This window comes from Penicillium manginii (assembly GCF_028828005.1).
Source record: "Penicillium manginii strain IBT 31320 chromosome Unknown utg000004l:1.0-7231830.0:1.0-7236170.0, whole genome shotgun sequence".
NCBI lineage: Eukaryota > Fungi > Ascomycota > Eurotiomycetes > Eurotiales > Aspergillaceae > Penicillium > Penicillium manginii.
The window spans coordinates 5,412,447-5,430,123 of NW_026643105.1; the positions used below are offsets into that span (position 1 = coordinate 5,412,447).

At 48.2% G+C, this 17,677-nt stretch overlaps 7 protein-coding genes across 7 annotated transcripts; 2 read left to right on the forward strand and 5 right to left on the reverse strand.

Moving 5' to 3' along the window:
* Positions 1 to 211: 211 nt before the first annotated feature.
* On the reverse strand, positions 212 to 2,296 carry N7533_005715 (glycerol kinase; the record flags this gene model as incomplete). The annotated part of the gene is made up of 4 exons (XM_057102365.1): positions 212 to 805; positions 863 to 1,029; positions 1,095 to 2,077; positions 2,154 to 2,296. The coding sequence occupies 4 exons, from the start codon at positions 2,294 to 2,296 to the stop codon at positions 212 to 214; spliced, it is 1,887 nt and encodes a 628-aa protein (XP_056961995.1).
* A 2,152-nt stretch (positions 2,297 to 4,448) lies between these two features.
* On the forward strand, positions 4,449 to 5,581 carry N7533_005716 (MIP/aquaporin family protein; the record flags this gene model as incomplete). Its single annotated transcript, XM_057102366.1, has 3 exons — positions 4,449 to 4,732; positions 4,791 to 5,337; positions 5,417 to 5,581. 3 exons carry the CDS (start codon positions 4,449 to 4,451, stop codon positions 5,579 to 5,581), a joined length of 996 nt encoding a protein of 331 aa, XP_056961996.1.
* Positions 5,582 to 6,355: 774 nt separating this feature from the next.
* N7533_005717 (glycoside hydrolase family 16 protein) lies at positions 6,356 to 7,886 on the reverse strand (the record flags this gene model as incomplete). Its single annotated transcript, XM_057102367.1, has 3 exons — positions 6,356 to 7,116; positions 7,174 to 7,734; positions 7,835 to 7,886. The coding sequence occupies 3 exons, from the start codon at positions 7,884 to 7,886 to the stop codon at positions 6,356 to 6,358; spliced, it is 1,374 nt and encodes a 457-aa protein (XP_056961997.1).
* Positions 7,887 to 9,124: 1,238 nt separating this feature from the next.
* Positions 9,125 to 11,282, reverse strand: N7533_005718 (T6SS phospholipase effector Tle1-like catalytic domain-containing protein; the record flags this gene model as incomplete). The annotated part of the gene is made up of 2 exons (XM_057102368.1): positions 9,125 to 10,488; positions 10,541 to 11,282. The coding sequence occupies 2 exons, from the start codon at positions 11,280 to 11,282 to the stop codon at positions 9,125 to 9,127; spliced, it is 2,106 nt and encodes a 701-aa protein (XP_056961998.1).
* Positions 11,283 to 11,985: 703 nt separating this feature from the next.
* Positions 11,986 to 13,358, reverse strand: N7533_005719 (uncharacterized protein; the record flags this gene model as incomplete). The annotated part of the gene is made up of 5 exons (XM_057102369.1): positions 11,986 to 12,383; positions 12,444 to 12,508; positions 12,564 to 12,955; positions 13,037 to 13,144; positions 13,197 to 13,358. 5 exons carry the CDS (start codon positions 13,356 to 13,358, stop codon positions 11,986 to 11,988), a joined length of 1,125 nt encoding a protein of 374 aa, XP_056961999.1.
* A 1,056-nt stretch (positions 13,359 to 14,414) lies between these two features.
* On the reverse strand, positions 14,415 to 15,609 carry N7533_005720 (glycoside hydrolase family 75 protein; the record flags this gene model as incomplete). The annotated part of the gene is made up of 6 exons (XM_057102370.1): positions 14,415 to 14,488; positions 14,544 to 14,762; positions 14,812 to 14,960; positions 15,013 to 15,149; positions 15,221 to 15,286; positions 15,343 to 15,609. Coding segments are annotated over 6 exons (912 nt in total), but the record flags the coding sequence as incomplete, so codon positions are not given.
* A 1,020-nt stretch (positions 15,610 to 16,629) lies between these two features.
* N7533_005721 (mitochondrial 54S ribosomal protein bL33m) lies at positions 16,630 to 16,978 on the forward strand (the record flags this gene model as incomplete). Its single annotated transcript, XM_057102371.1, has 2 exons — positions 16,630 to 16,642; positions 16,809 to 16,978. The coding sequence occupies 2 exons, from the start codon at positions 16,630 to 16,632 to the stop codon at positions 16,976 to 16,978; spliced, it is 183 nt and encodes a 60-aa protein (XP_056962001.1).
* Between the last annotated feature and the right edge of the window lie 699 nt (positions 16,979 to 17,677).

The following is a 17,677-nucleotide window of genomic DNA, read 5'->3' on the forward strand; positions in this document are numbered from 1 at the left end:
CTGCTTGCTTGCTGCAATGTACATGATATGATAACCACTCTGTGAATATGAAAGGTAATTTGATTGAAATCAATCTCGCCAATTGAAAAGAAAACTGGGAAGGAGATACCTGAAGCTCTATCTCACAACTATGTAAAACCCACTAGCATTCGCGTAATCTGCGAGCTTAACGTGAAATGTCCTCACGAAACCCTGTATGAAGATAGGCACCTCACTTGAAGTAGCCAATCTTGAGTTTCCGCAGCCTCTTTAACTCCTGCAAGATTTCCACTTTCCTCAGATCCAGAAATAGATCTTCCTCATCGGCATCATCGAGATCACTCGATACACTGATGATCGGTGCCTTCGAAGGCGCGAATTCGAGGTTCCTCTTGGCTGTCTGCGCTTTGAGCTTTATAGTGGTGTTGGCGCAGGCTTCGGAAACAATATCCGAGATCAGCAGAGATCTACTTTGCGTCGAGGATAGCTTTAGCGATGAGACATTGCAGTTCTCCGCTAGGGGAGTTGGCGTTTCGTTTGTTTTTGCCTCTGGAGATATGCCGTTCGACGTTTCAGTTTTATTCTTCGTCTCGATCCAGCCGCGGCTCATCTGAACAGCCTTTTCCCATTCTGCAAACTTAGCTGTACCCTCCTCACGCGTGATCTGTGGTTCGAACACCGCGCCGCCTGCTCGGTTGATATCTCGCAGCTCGGCGAAATTGCGCCACACGCCAATAGCGAGACCTGCTGCGATTGCGGCGCCTAAAGCAGTGGTTTCGCGCATTTTTGGACGATATACAGGAATGGAGATTAGATCTGCTTGAGTCTTTAAATTTCGAAATTAGTCTCGATAGGTCTCTGTTTTAGGTAGTGCACTGCAAACCTGCATTGTCAAGTCGGAGTTGCTCATTCCTCCATCAACGGCGAGTTCAGAGAGTGCCTTTCCACTGTCTTTTTCCATGGCGTCTAGGATGGCCTTTGTTTGGAAGCAAGTGGCTTCAAGTGTTGCGCGGGCAATGTGCCCCTTTTCTGTGTACTGGGTGATACCGACTGGGTAAAAGTATATGTTAGACATCGGCCATACACTGAGGCGGAGATTTGAAGCCAATATTTACAGATTGTCCCCTTCGCATCGTCAATCCAATATGGGGCAAAAAGCCCACTGAAAGCTGTGACAAAAACACAGCCGCCATTGTTTTCAACCGATAACGCAAGGTCATTGACCTCCCTGGAGTCCTGGAAGAAGGTCAAATTGTTTTGCAAGAACTTCACCCCGGAGCCAGCAACTGCAACGCTTCCTTCTAACGCATAAACTGCTTTGCCACCAAAATTGTACGCTACAGTTGCCAGCAACCCATGTGTCGAGATGACTGGTGAATCGCCCACGTTGTAAAGCAGGAAACAGCCAGTACCGTAGGTATTCTTCGCCATACCGGGAGAGAACCCTTTCTGCCCAACCAACGCAGATGACTGATCACCGAGACATCCCATGATAGCAACGCCCTCCAAAGCGCCTGACGCCAACCAGCCGTAGGCAGACGAATCAGACGAAGGAACAATAGTAGGAAGATGAACTTTGCCCTTGATACCGAAAAAGTCGAGCAGGAAATCATCATACTGCAGAGTGTGAAGATTCATGAACATGGTACGGGAAGCGTTTGTCGAATCCGAGACAAAATAGTTGGTACCGACACCGTTCAAACGATAGACAAGCCAAGAATCGACGGTGCCAAACGCGAGGGTACCTCGATCGAAGGCTTCCTTCACCTTGGGAGCGTGCGCCAGCATCCATAGCAGCTTCGTGGACGAAGAGTAGGTGGAGAGCGGTAGACCGCAGATTGCTTGTAATTTGGATGAGTTGGGTTTTTGTTTCAGCTCGTTCACGATTGCCTGAGATCGAGTGTCTGTCCAGACAATCGCATTATGAAGAGGCTCGCCAGTCTCGTGATCCCAAACGACAGTGGTTTCTCGTTGATTTGTGATTCCGACGCAGTGGATGTTGGATCGCGAGTACCCTTGTGCTTCGAAGTCATGGACTGCGTGGTCGATACAAGTTTCGACGGAGGAGACGAGTTCGAGGGGATCGTGTTCATGCCAGCTTGGGGAAGCATCAATATCAGTAGAGTAAAACCAGATATAAGCGAATACAAGAGCGCCTGATTGTCTGTACCTACCCTGGATTAGGATAGATCTGAGTAAACTCAACTTGGTGGGAGGCAACGGGCTCTCCATCTCGATTGAAGATGAGGAATCGAGTGCTGGTTGTACCCTGGTCGATCGAACCGACGAATATTTCCGAGTCCTGCATATTAGCCATGTGTTTACTTGAGAGTGATCTCACGCCACAAAGTTCTCAACCCCAAGGGGAAGAAGACCAGCAGACATCTTAAATAACCACTGCCTCACCGCAGTGACACCAATCCTCCCGGGGGGGGGGGAGGAGAGCTGCTTATGGGGGGGTCAACTGGTCTCTGACCGTGTAGATTGGTGGAAATAATTCGCTGGCGACGACCAAGACGACTAGGGCATTCACTGCGGCTTAAGCGCCCGGTTAGTGTCTCTCTGTGGGTGAGAAATGTATCTGTGTATCTGTCAGGGATCTAGGAACCCCAGTACGACGCAAGGCAATGCACCCTCGAGGGTCTGCTGTTGGATTCTCATGACCTCTGGAAGTTGCCCTACCCATAGGCCGAGAGAGACTTTGGATTAAAGAAAAAAAAAGCCATGCTGACGATCCACTCGACTCCACTGACCGACAGCGACGATCCGGGGAAATGAAAGGGGGAGAACCCACATTTGGCCCCAACGTCGGAAGTCGGAAGTCACGAAGTCACGAGGCTGTACCTTTGTTGACTTGTTAAGTCAAACTACTTCTGCTGCTACAGTCTGCGAAAAAAAAAGCACCTCCCATGGCTATATCGCACTCTGATGGTCACTATCCCTACAACATTCAAACCCAAGACGTGATCAACGCTGCATAGCCCGAATCCCAACGCTCGAATCCCAATTACAGTCCTGCTAGTCCTGTGGTAATAACTGTGCCTTTGCGGAAGACAAACTCCTTGTTCCTCTTTCTTACCATTAGCCACTCATCTTGCCCCTAGCCTAGTCCATCCCAGCGCTGACATATCACAGAGCATGGGTTAAGGTGACACACGGGCGTTGCGCAGGGGTGATATCATCTCCATCGTGACAGTTATTTAGGGTTCCAGATGTGACGCTCAACGTTAAACATAATTTATAGCACAATGCATAGCTGAGAGCCATTCGGATAGGCGAAATAGGCCAAAGAGTGCAATGGAAAGACCGTCAGACCGACACATTGACAGACCGACAGAAGAGAAGACTCCAAAGCAGCAAGCGAACAGCCGCCAAATTGAGACCAGCGGGCTTCCGCTATCGGACTTGTCAACTTCCTCCGTCTCCTTTCCAACTCTCAACATTGAGAAAGCTTCCTGAAGGTAGGAAAACTCAATCTTCGAGAAATTACAATTGGGCCCGCGTGGACTTCGCTTTGCCAATTTGGTGACCGTGAGTATCAGGAGGAATGGAAGATTCTCCGGGACTTCAATCTCCAACATGCAATTCATCTCCCCTCTCTGAGTAAAGTATAACCCAAAAAGATTAAATCTAAGAGAAAAGGAGAGGTTTACTTGGTACTTCGCACTCTTTACAAGTGGTGACACCCTCCATCTAGCGGTGTCACCCTGAGGTGTCCATGCAAAAAAGCATGATTGTCTTTCTCTCTGCCAAATGAGACCAATAAGAACATAACAATATACATCATTCTGGGAATTGAATCAGCAGAAATCTGAAATGGGCCGGTGCCTTCCGGCTACTCAAAGTCAAACGGCTGCTGTTGCTACAAACGGAGAGCTCCAGCGGGCCATTGCTTGATGGCTGGCCCTGCCCAGGTGTTGTTGGGCACGAGATCCGGATCTATCACAATTTTGCTCTAATAAATAGTCGGTCTGTTGGGAAACGAAAGAGCACTGACAGCAGTAGATTAGTATTTGATGTGCGTTGTGGCTGGCGTCAGAGCCACAAAGTTCACGGTCATCCCGAGTCGGTCCCATTCTCTCCTCCTTCACCAGGCAGACCGGACCAATTCCCTCGCTCCATTCCCCTTGCACAACTCACACGGCCTTGAAAGTAGGCAAGATACACGCCTTTCTGCCGAGGACCCTGCATCATCCAATATACCCGAATTACAAGGGATCCGTTCAAGAGTTAATCGCAGAGGTTACACGATTATGCCTGGTGAGCACCTGGGCAATGGCTGATACTATATCGTTGGATCTCGACGCCAGTTCAACTTGAACCTTGGAAGTTCTCGCAAAGTCCCGTCTACACTGGCATTCACCAAAGTACTATATACTACTACACACCGGCATTTTCCGTTGTTCAACTTGCATTTGTTTGTCTCCGTGGGACGTTGAACTAGAGTCAACGTTGATTCCATGCTAGCTATGCACAAAGAGGTTGGTATTACCACAAGGCAGGATAGTGAGTCTACGTCGCTATCTCTGAGAAGTAGAAATGAACCATCTGTCCATGACCTTACAATGGAGATTGAAAATTCAACAGCCAAGTCGCCTTTGATACGGTACAAACTCAAGGCCTATTGTCGTGATGCATTCTCAGAGTTCTTTGGTACTATGATTCTGATTCTCTTCGGTGACGGCGTCGTTGCGCAAGTCCTCCTCAGCCATGGCCAGAAAGGAGACCATCAATCAATATCTTGGGGATGGGGGTATGCTTGTATAACAAACTTTCTTCAATATTGTCCTTGCCTAACAATGAGCCCCCAGTCTAGGTGTCATGCTCGGTGTATACGTCAGCGGAGCCTCAGGGGCCCATATCAACCCAGCCGTCACGTTCGCCAACTGCGTCTTTCGTAAATTTCCCTGGCGCAAATTTCCTGTTTATGCTATAGCTCAAATACTCGGCGCAATGTGTGGGGCAGCAATTGTTTACGGCAACTATAAATCGGCCATCGACGTCTTCGAGGGTGGGTCCAATATCCGTACCGTACCAGGGTACTCGGACACAGCGACAGCCGGGATATTCTGCACATACCCTGCCGACTTCATGACTAAAACTGGGCAATTTTTCTCCGAGTTTATTGCCAGCGCTATTTTGATGTTCATGATCTTTGCACTCAAAGATGACGGGAACATGGGCGCGGGACCACTAACGCCCCTCGCACTCTTCTTCGTCATTTTCGGAATTGGTGCCTGTTTTGGCTGGGAAACTGGATACGCTATCAACCTTGCCCGAGACTTTGGGCCTAGACTTACCTCTTACATGCTGGGCTATGGGCATGAAGTATGGGCGGCTGGTAATTATTACTTCTGGGTACGTTATCATTACTATCACCCTCGCCCAGGATGCTTCCCTTCTTGTACTGGTCAGTGTAATAATTCTTTATGAATAGGTTCCCATGATTGCTCCCTTTTTGGGATGTACGTTTGGCGGCTGGATTTATGATGTTTTCTTATATACCGGACTAGATAGTCCGGTCAACACTCCGTGGATGGGTTTCAATCGGATATTTGGATTTACGAAACAAACAAGAGTGACACTCTCGAGCCCTGTCTGACAGAAGAAAAAGAAACTAGTCTGAAAAGGTCTGTTTGAATATTTCGACGTCAAGGCTGGTTACGTGGAGGAGCGAACACCAAAGCGCAAGGAAGGAGAACTCAGATCATGTCATAGCAATGATTGTGCGCACATCATCGTTCCCAGAATGATCCAAAAATAAATAATAAAATGAAACAAACCACTCAACAAGGTTACCACAATGACATCTGAGTCGAGCCACAAAGATTTGGGCCAGGACCGCACCTGCATCCACCATGATGACGAAATGGGAGCCGTCGCCGAGCCAAGACCGGATAATTCCAGGAGGGGAATTTACGTTCGATTCAATAATCAGAATAATATGAACAGAGTTTAGTGCATTTCTCGTGCTCGCATGTATTGCATGTCACGCTGACTTTCTATTCGGGCCACATGTCTCGAGAACAGGTACGCCGCTGCAGATGGGTTTTTGAGCACATGACAGCAAGGATTTTGTTTTGAGTAACAAAAGCGTCTACAGAAAGATTCAAAACTAAAGACAGTACGCTGTGGATAAGTGGATCCAAATTGGGTGATGTAAAGAGAATCGGATGCATCTGCATCCAATTTTGGGATTCGTAATCATCTATGAATGTAAGGATATAACATCAAAACAAAAAGGGTTCTAAAAGCCATAAGCGCCAATATGCAGTGGCCATGCCAGGCCGAATGTCGGTAAAGTGTCATCAACGCCGTATGTTTCGCATCGAATCGTGATAATAATACAGATGAAAACAATCATCATAAAAGAATTTTAGAGCATCATGAAGATGCCACCGAAGATTATACCACCCAAGATTGCCGACAGGACAGTAAGACTCGCCGGGGACTGGTGCCGACTGGTGGCAGCATTGACCGAAGGGGCGTCGTGAGAGGAGTTTGCCGTTGCGGTAGCCTCGCCATCAGTGTCATCCTCGGTATCTGTAGGTCGTGTCCAGTGCTTTTTGGTTGTCGTGGTCTTGTGCCGCGTCACACTCATCGATGAGCTCTTAAGCCCAGAAGGGGAAAAGGCAGCCGACGATGAAGCCAATGAAGCTGACGTAGATAGGAAAGTAGACTGCGAGAGAGAAGATCCGGTCTTAGCGATCGAGGCCAGGGAAGAATTTGTGGGTGCGGGGGAGTGCTCACTCATTGATCCCCCGCTGGGCGGCTGGATTCGGTTGGAACGGGATTCCCATTTGCTGGAATGGTCGGCGGAAGTTGAAGATGGCGCATCTGTTGCAACCCAGGGCCAAACGTTGGGGGTAACCCAGCTGGAGGTTTCCTTGTGAGTTCCGCTCCAGGGGACGGGAATGCTGTCGACCGTAGCCGTGATTGCAGGGGCAGACTCGGTCGCCGTGGGCTCATCGGCGCTATTGCCGTTCACCTTACCGCCGTCTGCAGTGATGGAGGACCAACTGCCAGTCATATCGCCGTAGCTATACGAATTTCCAGTGGAATAGTCGGTCACAGTCATGGACTTCATGTACATGCTGTACGGCCCGTTGGTATAGTCGGTCACGCCGCCAGCCCAATCTACAATCCAGGTTAGCTGCAAGATTGCATTGTGTTTTATCAAAAGGATTCACGAACCGATAGTTCCCTGGGCATTGTTGGGGTCGCCACCGGCCCAAACTCCGACCTTTACCATCATCGGTGTCTGAGGGTACTGGTTGTCGTCCGCAGTGCTAGGAGTCAGAACGCGCACGGTCTTGCCGTCGATGGCCCAAATAATTTGAGTGCTCGACCAGTCAATTGAGTAAGTATGGAAGTCGTCATGGTTGTCGGAGTTGTCGTGGTAAGCGCCGCGATTGTAGCTGCTAGTATCACCCTTGCCGAAATAGTTGCTTTGCACTTGAGCATTGTTGCCACCAAGCCACTCCCAGTCGATTTCGTCCAAGTCATCGGATTGCAAAACAGCACTGCTGACGATTCCAGTTCCGGGTGCGGCCTTGATTGTATATTCGACATGTCCAAACATGATGTACCAGTTGGACTGGATCAGTGGCCCATCACCTTCCTTGGCAACGGTGAAAGTCGCTCCATTGGTGCCATCGTAGGTGACACTGCCGGAGGCAGTGAATTCCGAAGAAGATCCGGAAGTGAAGTCGAACTTCTGATCCGCCTTTCCGAGTGCGGGGTCCGCAGGGCAAGCTGTCTGTTGTTAGCGAATGGGTCAATCATGGCGAAAAGTTGAGACTGCCAACTTACATTTCTGGAGGGGATTGCAGTTGGTGTAAGTCTGAGCCGCAACCAAAGTGGAGGAAGAAGAGAAGCGTAAGAGCCGCACCAATATGGAGCTTCATGGTGGGCAATATTGTATGACGAGTTGGTACCGATACCACGTAGATGAAGATGTGAACAATGTAATGGGAAGAGTGAAAAAAAAAATGCGGATGAAGTGGAAGAAGAGGAAAAGAGACGAGAGGGAGGAGAAGAGGAAAAGGAGAGAAGAAAGGGAAAAATAGGAAGAGAAGATCGAGTCAACACGGCAACAAGGCAGCTGCGATCTCGTCTCTTTCTCTTGGAAGGTGCGATCCAGCCTCCTCCATTTCTATTTCCATTTCGCAGCTTCCTGATTTGCAGATCCGTGGATCCATCGGATTCTCATTGGTTAATCCACCGTAAAGAGCGGAGACTGCGCCACGTTGTGTGGGGTCGATGTATAAAAATTAAAGACTTGCCATGGTAGAAGAAGATAATAGAACAAAACCTTATACAAAGAGTCGACTTCGATCAGACTACTCTACGTTTGGGCCCGATCTCGATCATGCATTCATACATGAAGATCAGTTCTTCCGACAATGAAACCGGGTTGGCACACAAGAATATAGAAATCGGTGGCAGGGTACACGTCAGGCAGAAGTGGGTCCTCCCCAGCCTCTCGATTTCTTCACCGTCATCGCCATCCTCCCCAGCCAAGATTGACAGATCAGATTCTTTAATTAACGAAACCGTTTCTGATTATGTGGTATTGTTATTTTTTTTGTGTCAGCTAGACCATCATTCAGGGGCCATATTGAGGCATTCTGATACGTCATTCTCAAGCGCCTCGTAAATCGGGAACAGTATTGTCATTCATCGCGACCCAATCAGTATCTTGCTTCCTGGAAGAAACATGTGCTGTTGTTTTATCTGGTCAAGTTTGAGATGCGTGGTCAGGTATCAGCTTGGTTGGTCTAGATTTGACCCAGGTGCAAGTGCAGATCAGCACAAAGGCATTGGAGATCAGTGGCGCTACTCCGTATAGAACGCGATTTCTTGCGGTGTACTCCGTAAACTGCAGACGATCACAATCTTGTCAAAGAAGGATTTTTAAAAGAAAGCAAGAAGGTCTCTGCGATATACTACGTGCTGTCACCTACGGATGTCAACAATCCCGACCTATCTACGGTGACTGTGACCTGCTCTGAATTACGGACGCGAAGCCGACTTTCCTTTTGAGCGCTTAGGAAAAACAAAATTCGCATTATTGAATATGGAACGAGTGTCAAACAAAACGCGAAACCAGCACTATTACAATTAGTATGTTCGCATCCTAGTACTAAAAAACCTCTCGACTGGAGATCGTCACATCGGACACTTTCGTCACAAAGGTTTTGGACTCGATGGTGTGCGACTGGGAAAACCCCTGCTGAAGATTACAATCAAAGCTTGTGTCATGATAGTTGGCTCCAGAGTCGTGGATTGGAGTAACCGTGGTCTTCCCCCAGGGCTTAGTCTCAATCATCGGCTTAAGCCCCCCGTCGGTGAAGCTCTCGCCCAATTGCTGCTCAATTGGCTCCTTCTCCGCACGAGGTCCAGGAGGTCGACGAACGGTCCGTACACCTGTTTTCAGCTGATCATCTAGCTCATCAACATACTCAAATGCTTCATTCCCCGCTATGGCAAGCCGCTCATAGGAATCGAGGCCACCCAATTTCCACTCAGGAAGGGGTCGCTTGGAGGAACCGATGTCATATTCGAAGAATGAATTCCCTTGAGCGTCGACTATTTTTCGACGAGAATATCTCATATTCGGAACTGAGTCGATTGGTTTGTAGATGGGGTGATTGCTGTTCTTCCGGTTCATCTTTTCGAATTGTTCGACTCGGAAGTTGACAACCGGGTGAATGAACTCGAATGTGTCTCCCAAAGGCTTCCCATCCGCTGCGATATCATATGCGCCCGGCGTACGCTTCTTGCTGCCATTTGCCCAGTACATGGGAGTGAAGCTGTCTTCCATATCCCCCAATCCCCAGCCGTAAACACGAGGTTCCTTGAAGGAAGGTTCGTTGGCTGGAGTGAGAGGGTGCGCGATAGCAGAAACTGTTGACTTGGCCTGGCGCCATGCCCAATTTCCCCAGGACTCTGTCTTTTGTTTCGTTATTCTGGCGTTGTAATTTTCCAATACTTGGTTCAATTGGACGAATTTAAGCTCTCGATCGTTCTGCTCATTGATGATGAAGCTCTCATCCACGGAAAGAAATTCGTCAATCTGGTCCAACATCCAAGAGAAGACGATATTGGACATTTCTTCCATGTCCCCTTTGTTGTTCAGAGTTCCACTGGAGCCCCCACCAACATTGATGTGGTATCCAGGGAACCAAACCTGCTTAAGGGTCGGGTGTAGCTCAAGTCGGTTTTGGAACTTCACTCGCCTGCGAGAGGCCTTATTCCAGGCCCTGGCTGCTTCATTAACTTCGTGCGCAGCGTCGTTCACATCCTTATCAGTGGCCTTTCCACAGGCCTTGAGGTCTTTGGCTTGTTTCAAAAGTCTCCAGTACTTCTTTTCCGCTTGGTTTTCCTCTTCTTTTCTGGCTTCAACTTCCTCCGGCGTGGCAGTCTTGTTAGATAAATACCAAATTGCTGGAGAAAAGGCATTGCGATGTTCATCCAGTGCCAATGCCTGGAAAGCATTCTTGATATCTGAATCATAAAATTAGCGCGTTGTCCAATACAAAGAACAGGGGGATCATACTAGGTGAAAGTCCAACATTATGCCAGCCATCATTCGTGGGAAGTTTAATACCCAGGACTTCTGGCATCCCCAGTGATCCAACAGTGTCGTACACGCCGACTACCTCTACCTCCCTGGAACCATCCTGGGCCCAATCACCTTGCGGGGGCTTTTGGTAAACAAACTCTCCTTTCGCCCCTTGGTGTTCGTCCGCCTTCCCCCACCTCCAATCAAACCACTCCTCACTGCGATGGAACCGCTTTCCAGGCTTGATGTTTTTGTAAACAGCCCAAAGGTCGGGAAACTTATTCAAGTCACGCTTGTGGCAAATTCCAATATCTGAAATCAAGCCAGCGATTGTCCGGGCGGTATAAGCACCGCGGGAGAAGCCGAAACACATGATTTTATCGCCAGGGTTATAATTCAGGACACAGAAGTTATATGCCTCGATGACATTTCCTTCCAGACCTTTACCGATAGCACCTTCGATGGCGTCTCCCAGGGGAAGTGCAGTAGTGCCAACTCCCGAGTCATACCACACAATCTGTTGCCATTTGTCGCCATTATCGTCAGTACCAATGCTATTTAGCGAGCGACAAAGTCTGGTGACATTTGAAGGGACGTTTCTCTTCCCAGAGACCGCCGATTGCCATGTACCATCACAGCAGATGATGATACGCTTCCGGATAGGAGGGAGCTGGGTATCTTTTCTTTGACGCAGAATGTAGTCCTCCCCGAGGAGCTCACAGGAAGTTGAATTCATTTGAGATATGATAAATAGATAATGAAGACCTGCAAAAAAGGAACACGGTGTGGAAGTGCTATAGAGCAAAAGGGGCGTCCTGAGGTAAACGTTCCTCTATTTATACCAATGCAGTCATACGAGGACTTCAGACTTCGCCATCATGCAAGTCATCGTTTCTCTTTGAATCATTATTTCCGAATACCGTGTGCATGAAGCGATTCAGGCCCAGCCCCCAAACTCGGGCAAATTCTAGCGCTGCGATAGGCTATCCAGCAGGGCTGATTCGATCTCAGGGGGCTCAGCTACCCCGCAATTATACTTTTTTCTTCAGCTGCTGAGACGAGCGGTCTGGCCTCATAGCGTCAGCTTGGCCTGAGATGCTCACTGGTCAAAAATGGCTTAAGTGTCTGTGCTCTACGAACATCTGTGCTCCACGAACACGAACACCTTCGCGTTATGTACGCGATGCTGCAGAAATAGCCGATCGCGTGAAAAGACATTCAACCCTTTCAGAGATCCAATCGCGTACTGGATAGATTCTACATCATCAGGACAATGATGGCATCGGCTACGCCGTCCTTCCATGAGATGGCAAGAACGAGAAATCTCCTATCTTCGGCGAGCCTAGGACATCTTTCCATTTTTGCCACTTGAACGATTCATCGCTAAGATACAACTCCGAATGTTGCGAGTTTCTTGATTATTGAATTGTGCAAAATTATTATTTTCGCTCGGAAATGACTTGATCAAAGGTCTGTTGGACGGTGACCCCCTTTGGATTGATGATCGGACTCGGGTCAGGGTAAAGGGCTTCCTGACTGCTGTTGTCGTCGTCAAAGGCGTTTGACCTTGGTGATGACACGGTATTCACAATCCCTTTACCAGGGTCAATATCTGGTCTCCAATAGCTGGGGTTGCTGATTGAATTCAGTTCATGGCTGTGCGATTTCGAGGGAGGATATTTTCGAGAGCTTGTCCGGCCACTGCGGGCATTTCGTCCATAGGATATGCTGCCGTCTAGGAACCAGCGGAAGAGTGGTCGTAAAGTCATCAAGCTTCCAGCAGTAATCCCAAGTCCTGTTTCAATCACTGACCAAACAGCGATTTGATAAGTGGAGTCTGTTGAGAAACCTTGATTAGCAATTTTCGGTCATCGCCGCGTCTGTTTAGGTGACTTACAGAGGAATTCCTTATCGGCATAGTGATGCAGGAAGGGAATCCTAATGATAACAGCAACACTGGCACTGAATGGATGGGTTAGTAAGGGCCCATTCGATGTTTTTGACGAAGGTCACTCACACAGCTCCCAAGCTTAAAATACCCCCAACAGCAATCTTCGTTCTGTGATTCATCTGCAGGTCCCAAACCAAAAAGACCGGCAGTATACCAAGGGTCAGATCGCACACTATCGTGAGAGAGCTGTAAAAGTATGCAATGGCGAGTAGAGTGTTGATCGATGTACAAGTCCCAGAATGTTCCATATCTACCTGATTCCAGAAATAGGAAACCGGTTTGCAGTCGAAAAGTAGCACGAGCCAAAACATAAGAGCAATGGCAACGACAATGGATATTATTACCCAGACGATGATCCGGTGAGACCTCTTGACCGCCAGGCGAAGCAGAGCAACGCCTATGGACACCTTAGCTACTGCTGATGCAAAAATATAAAACTGTTGGTTTAGCCACCAAATCTGTTATAGATTCCAAGGTTAGAACTATCATGCATCATGATACTTGTAAAGATTAGCTTTCCAGGGAAAGGGCAAACCTACCAACAGCGCCCTCTTCAATGCCTCAAAGCTCGGAAAATCCGCAACGTTATGACCAATGCCATAATCTGATCCGATCATACAGGATATGGTCAACGTGACAAATAGAGCCTGTGGACTTGTTAGTTGGCTACACAAACACGACCAAATCAGAGCCAATTACCAATGCAATCACCATGAGGGTATCATCCCATCCGAATGCCCGAACCACGTAAGACCGAACAAAGCACCTCATGGCGACCGCTACGACAGAAACCCCCAACATCACAGCGGAAGAGGCGAATATCGCCATGCTATGGCCCACCAGGGGCAGTTCTTTGGTCATCTTGTCCGTGTCCTGGGTCGCGATGGACAGAGTGGTGCATTCAAGGTCGTCAGTCGCTAGTCCTTGAGAACGTAGGATACCCTATATGCTCGAAGCAATGCATACTCAGGGTGAGGAGTTTGAGAAAGCGAGATTTCTAGCCTTGCCAGGACATCGTGACGATCAATTAAGATTTCCCGCTGAACGGCAAGGGCCGTTGCCGAGGTCGCAGACAATGAGCCGCCTGAATCAGTGAGTGGGGTTCAGGAGGCCCGTTTCATTTGAAACGAGATCGATCAAGTTGGCGAGGGTGATGACTGGAGGGATTTATGGAAAGCTCCACACACTACAGATTCCACTATCCCGGGAAAGGCATGGATTCGCAGCGGCTAAGAGCATCGGAGAGATTTTTCACCAGTCAGAGAAATGTGGTTCGCCAGCTTACCGAGCTTCTGGAACTTTACTTGAGCTAGAGCTGCTAGTTACTCCGTACGTTCTCCGTAGACGCAGGAGAATTGCGGAGCCCTTCAAGTGGGGGGGGGGGGGGGTGATTTCTGCCGAGAAGGGACGGCGTCACGATGCACCTGCGGCTGGACGAAATCCAGAGCCGCCACCAAATTGTGGCGCCCGCATGATTGAAACTGCCGGTCTCAATGTGGTTGTTTTATGTGTCCACCCTGTCTTGCTCGGCAGTTAGCGTTCTTGCACTGCTTCCGATCGAGAATCTTACTATTACCCCATGCGACACTATACGGAATACGGAGTACAAGGGTCTCGATACTCCGCTTCGACAGAACTGACATGACTCCGCTAAACTGGCTGAGGGGCCAGAAAATTTTACTAGTACACATTCGTGGATTTTGGCTTCGAATCAGAATAGGGTCTACCCAATGCGGAAATTTCTAAATATGTCTAAGGACCCGCGCAATGTAGGTACAAACCAACTTGAAGTCGCCTGAGCAGTCATCACTAGAAAAGCAGGTTTCCCCTAGCTATGTAGAGTATAAGTCCCTGAAGAAGGACTTTCGACGCGACTGATGCCCTGCACTGAGCGATCCAGGAGGAAGAGCTATTACTTTCCCCCGATGCACATTTCCCGTTCGTACAGACTAGATCCCCTGAACAGTCATCAGCGGAAGAGCAAGAATTGCCTAGGGATTTGGTCAGCAATGTTGAAAAACACCCATCGAAAAGAACAGTTTTTACCCGCGCAGTGGCCAGACCAAGAACACGAGCCAGTGGGCCCGGGTCCCGCTGAGGTCGTCGTAGAGGTGCTGTTGGAACCACCCGAGCCTAGATCCAAATTCCTAACAAGCGCGGTCACGAGATTGTCTCCCATGCAGCGTAAGGTGCTAAAGTTAGTCATGTAGTTCTTATTGAGAGAGCTACTGGGGAAAACAGCATCATTTCCAGTGAAGATAATATCTTTGGAGCATTAGCATCTCTTTCCAAAAAGGCTGTTAGTTCAACTCACAGGTAACATCAGCATTCCCATGACCACTGTTCCCATTGAGGTTATCACCAGGGAAGCAAGTTCGCGCCATTAGCCATGACGCTTCCCCGATGACTTCCGGGTCATCAGAATTGGAATCCCCATAGATGCCATAAAACATCTTGTTATCACTATCGAATACTTAGAATCGTCCTTCTAGAGCACGAGGACTTCACTACAGACCATATCACGGCAGCTACATTATTGCCGGAGAGATCACTTTTGTAAGTAGTCCCGAATGTATCAGGAATCACGATAAATGGAACTTCGTAAGCCGCAAGGGCGCCAAAGTTAGTCTCGGACTGCCCATCTGGGTTTCCCTATGTCATTTAATCAGCACAAGAGTCATCACGCGACATTAGGAAGGTGGCTTAAAGAAAGAAATTTTTACCTTGCACTTGTAGTCGATACCATCGCAATCCACATCCATATCGGCGACCCACACAAAAGCCGCACCCTGCGATCAAAAGCACTGATCAGCGGCATGGAATTTGCAAATCACGCGTTACTTACTTCACTGAAGCTTGTCCAGTCCTTATGAATGGTGACGCGCTTAGCGCCACTGTTCGCATTGATGGGATAAGTGGCATCTTTTGCTGCTATGTTGGCCTTCGCAGCCGCACTTTGTAGTGCAGCGACAGGGACAGTAGTAGCGGCGGCGAAATAGCTACTAGGTAGTCCGGTAGTTGGATCGTTATGTTTCGAGCCGTCCACACTTTGTGAGAAAACCGGATTGATCAATCCTAGACAAGCTAGTAGAACCCAAATATTGAGAGCCATCGATAACCACCGGTATGATTAGGGTATTGATGTAGGAAAAGATGTTTAAATATCCAGTTATTTGGCTGATGTCTTGCTGGCCCCTTTATCGTGTTTTCTCTCGGAAGTTATTGTTCTTACAGAGTGTTTACCCCTTTCGTTTCACGCAATGGTCAGACCGCGGCGATACCACGAGACCGAACCTTAGTCGAAATATTTGCTGGTGGCAATCTTGACTAGATAATATCGAGAGAAGAGTGAGCCAGAGTATCCCGAGAGAGAAACATGCGTGACAGGAGCAAACTTTAGTTATTCCTTCTTTGAAAGAAGTAAGCCGAGTGGGGCCAAGTTTCAGCTGCCCAGTCGGGGCCAAATTTGGGATGACGAGCCAAGGTTATTACTTGAAATTTAGGACAGATAGAACCAAAAAAAATATCATGAACACATTCCATTTAAATAGCAGGAGATATCAAGAAACTTGAATTCCGAAATTGAAAACTACCGACAGCTACTAGTATCTACTAGTAGGTATATCTCGATAGGAAAGCAAGGGCAACTTGGAACATTTGGTACATCGTGCAGAAGACCCTGTTTCAGCCCAATCACTAATTTGAACCACAACTTGACAAACTTAATAAGTACATAATATCACTATTCATATATGTACATTGGTATTATTCGATGCTCCTGAACAAAAAGTGGATGGAATCGAAAAGCGCCCAGGAGTCAAGTACTCTATCATGCTAGTCCCAAGCCCAGGCAGGAAAAGCCTTAGAGTTATGACGAATCTCATTATTCAATATATAAAGACTGTCTATAAGAAATTCCAATAATTTACGTTTCTCATAACAGTCTTCGCTACTCTACCCCGGGTGGCATTGAATGGTTCGTCTACTTCTCTAAAAACGCGCTATTCCCGAAATGGAATGCCAGGTATCGATGACTAACTACCTCACGTGATATTTGTGGTTCTGCCAACGCCTGACCTCGAATTTCCATCGCATCAAACAACCGACCAATTCTCCAGGGACGTCGAGCAAAATGGCCAAGAAAGGTGCGTCAACATATGAACATGTTTTTTTTCGATACCCCGCGACTTTCCATTCCCTGTCATCACTCCGAATCCCGTTGCGGCGGCGATGATGCACTTTCCATCCACCCCGGCACCGACGAGACAGCTTTCCACAATGAACGGACGCTAACATACTTTCTCAATGCAGCGAAGTCTCGCACCATTGCCGTCCGGCTCATCTCCATGGCCATGACCGGCTATTATCGCACAATGATCCGCCCCCGTCTTCACCGCCCCCTCTCCATGCTCAAGTACGACCCCGTCGTGAAGAAGAAGGTCCTTTTCCTCGAAGCGACCAAGGGGGGCAAGGCGAAATAAACGCCAGAAAAGCCTGCTTTCAACCGATTTCCCGCCCCGATTCCGATTCGCCTCTTTCCTATATCGAATTTGTCGTCATTCACACCTGCGCGTTGTTTCGATACTCGGCTTCCTCCGATTCGATGGTGAAGCGCGCATGTGTCAATACATCAGCTCACCGCTACTCAATTCTCTCGCACGAGCCTCTAATACTCTAAAAACTCGACAAACGATGGGCCATTGCCATCGATGCGGATTAGCGGTTACGGGAAGGTGACAATCGGGCTGTGTAACCTCTTTGTGTACATTATATTCTGAGAAGAGTTGGCAGAAGGACCGCGAAGGGCCTTCGTTTCTCCGTCGGTCCCTTCTGTTCTACGGCGAACTCCTTTCTTGATGGAGCATTATGTTTGGCGTTTACGAGCGTAATAGCTCTGGGTTTCAACTGAAGATAAAAATCAATTCCCTTCTACACATATTTTCTCCTCCATTGCTTTGTCCAGACTCTGGACCTGCAAAAGACTGCTCCATATCATGGAGAGTGTAACCATGGATATATCATAAAAAGGAGAAACAGATCGACAAGCTGAATATCACGCTGGGGTAACTATATGGAAGGCTAATATATGCATCCAACCAAACACAACCTTGGAATGCGAGAAGTCAAACAACTCCTTGCTGTTGAAAAGAGAATATTTTCATTACGGAATTCGGCGATAT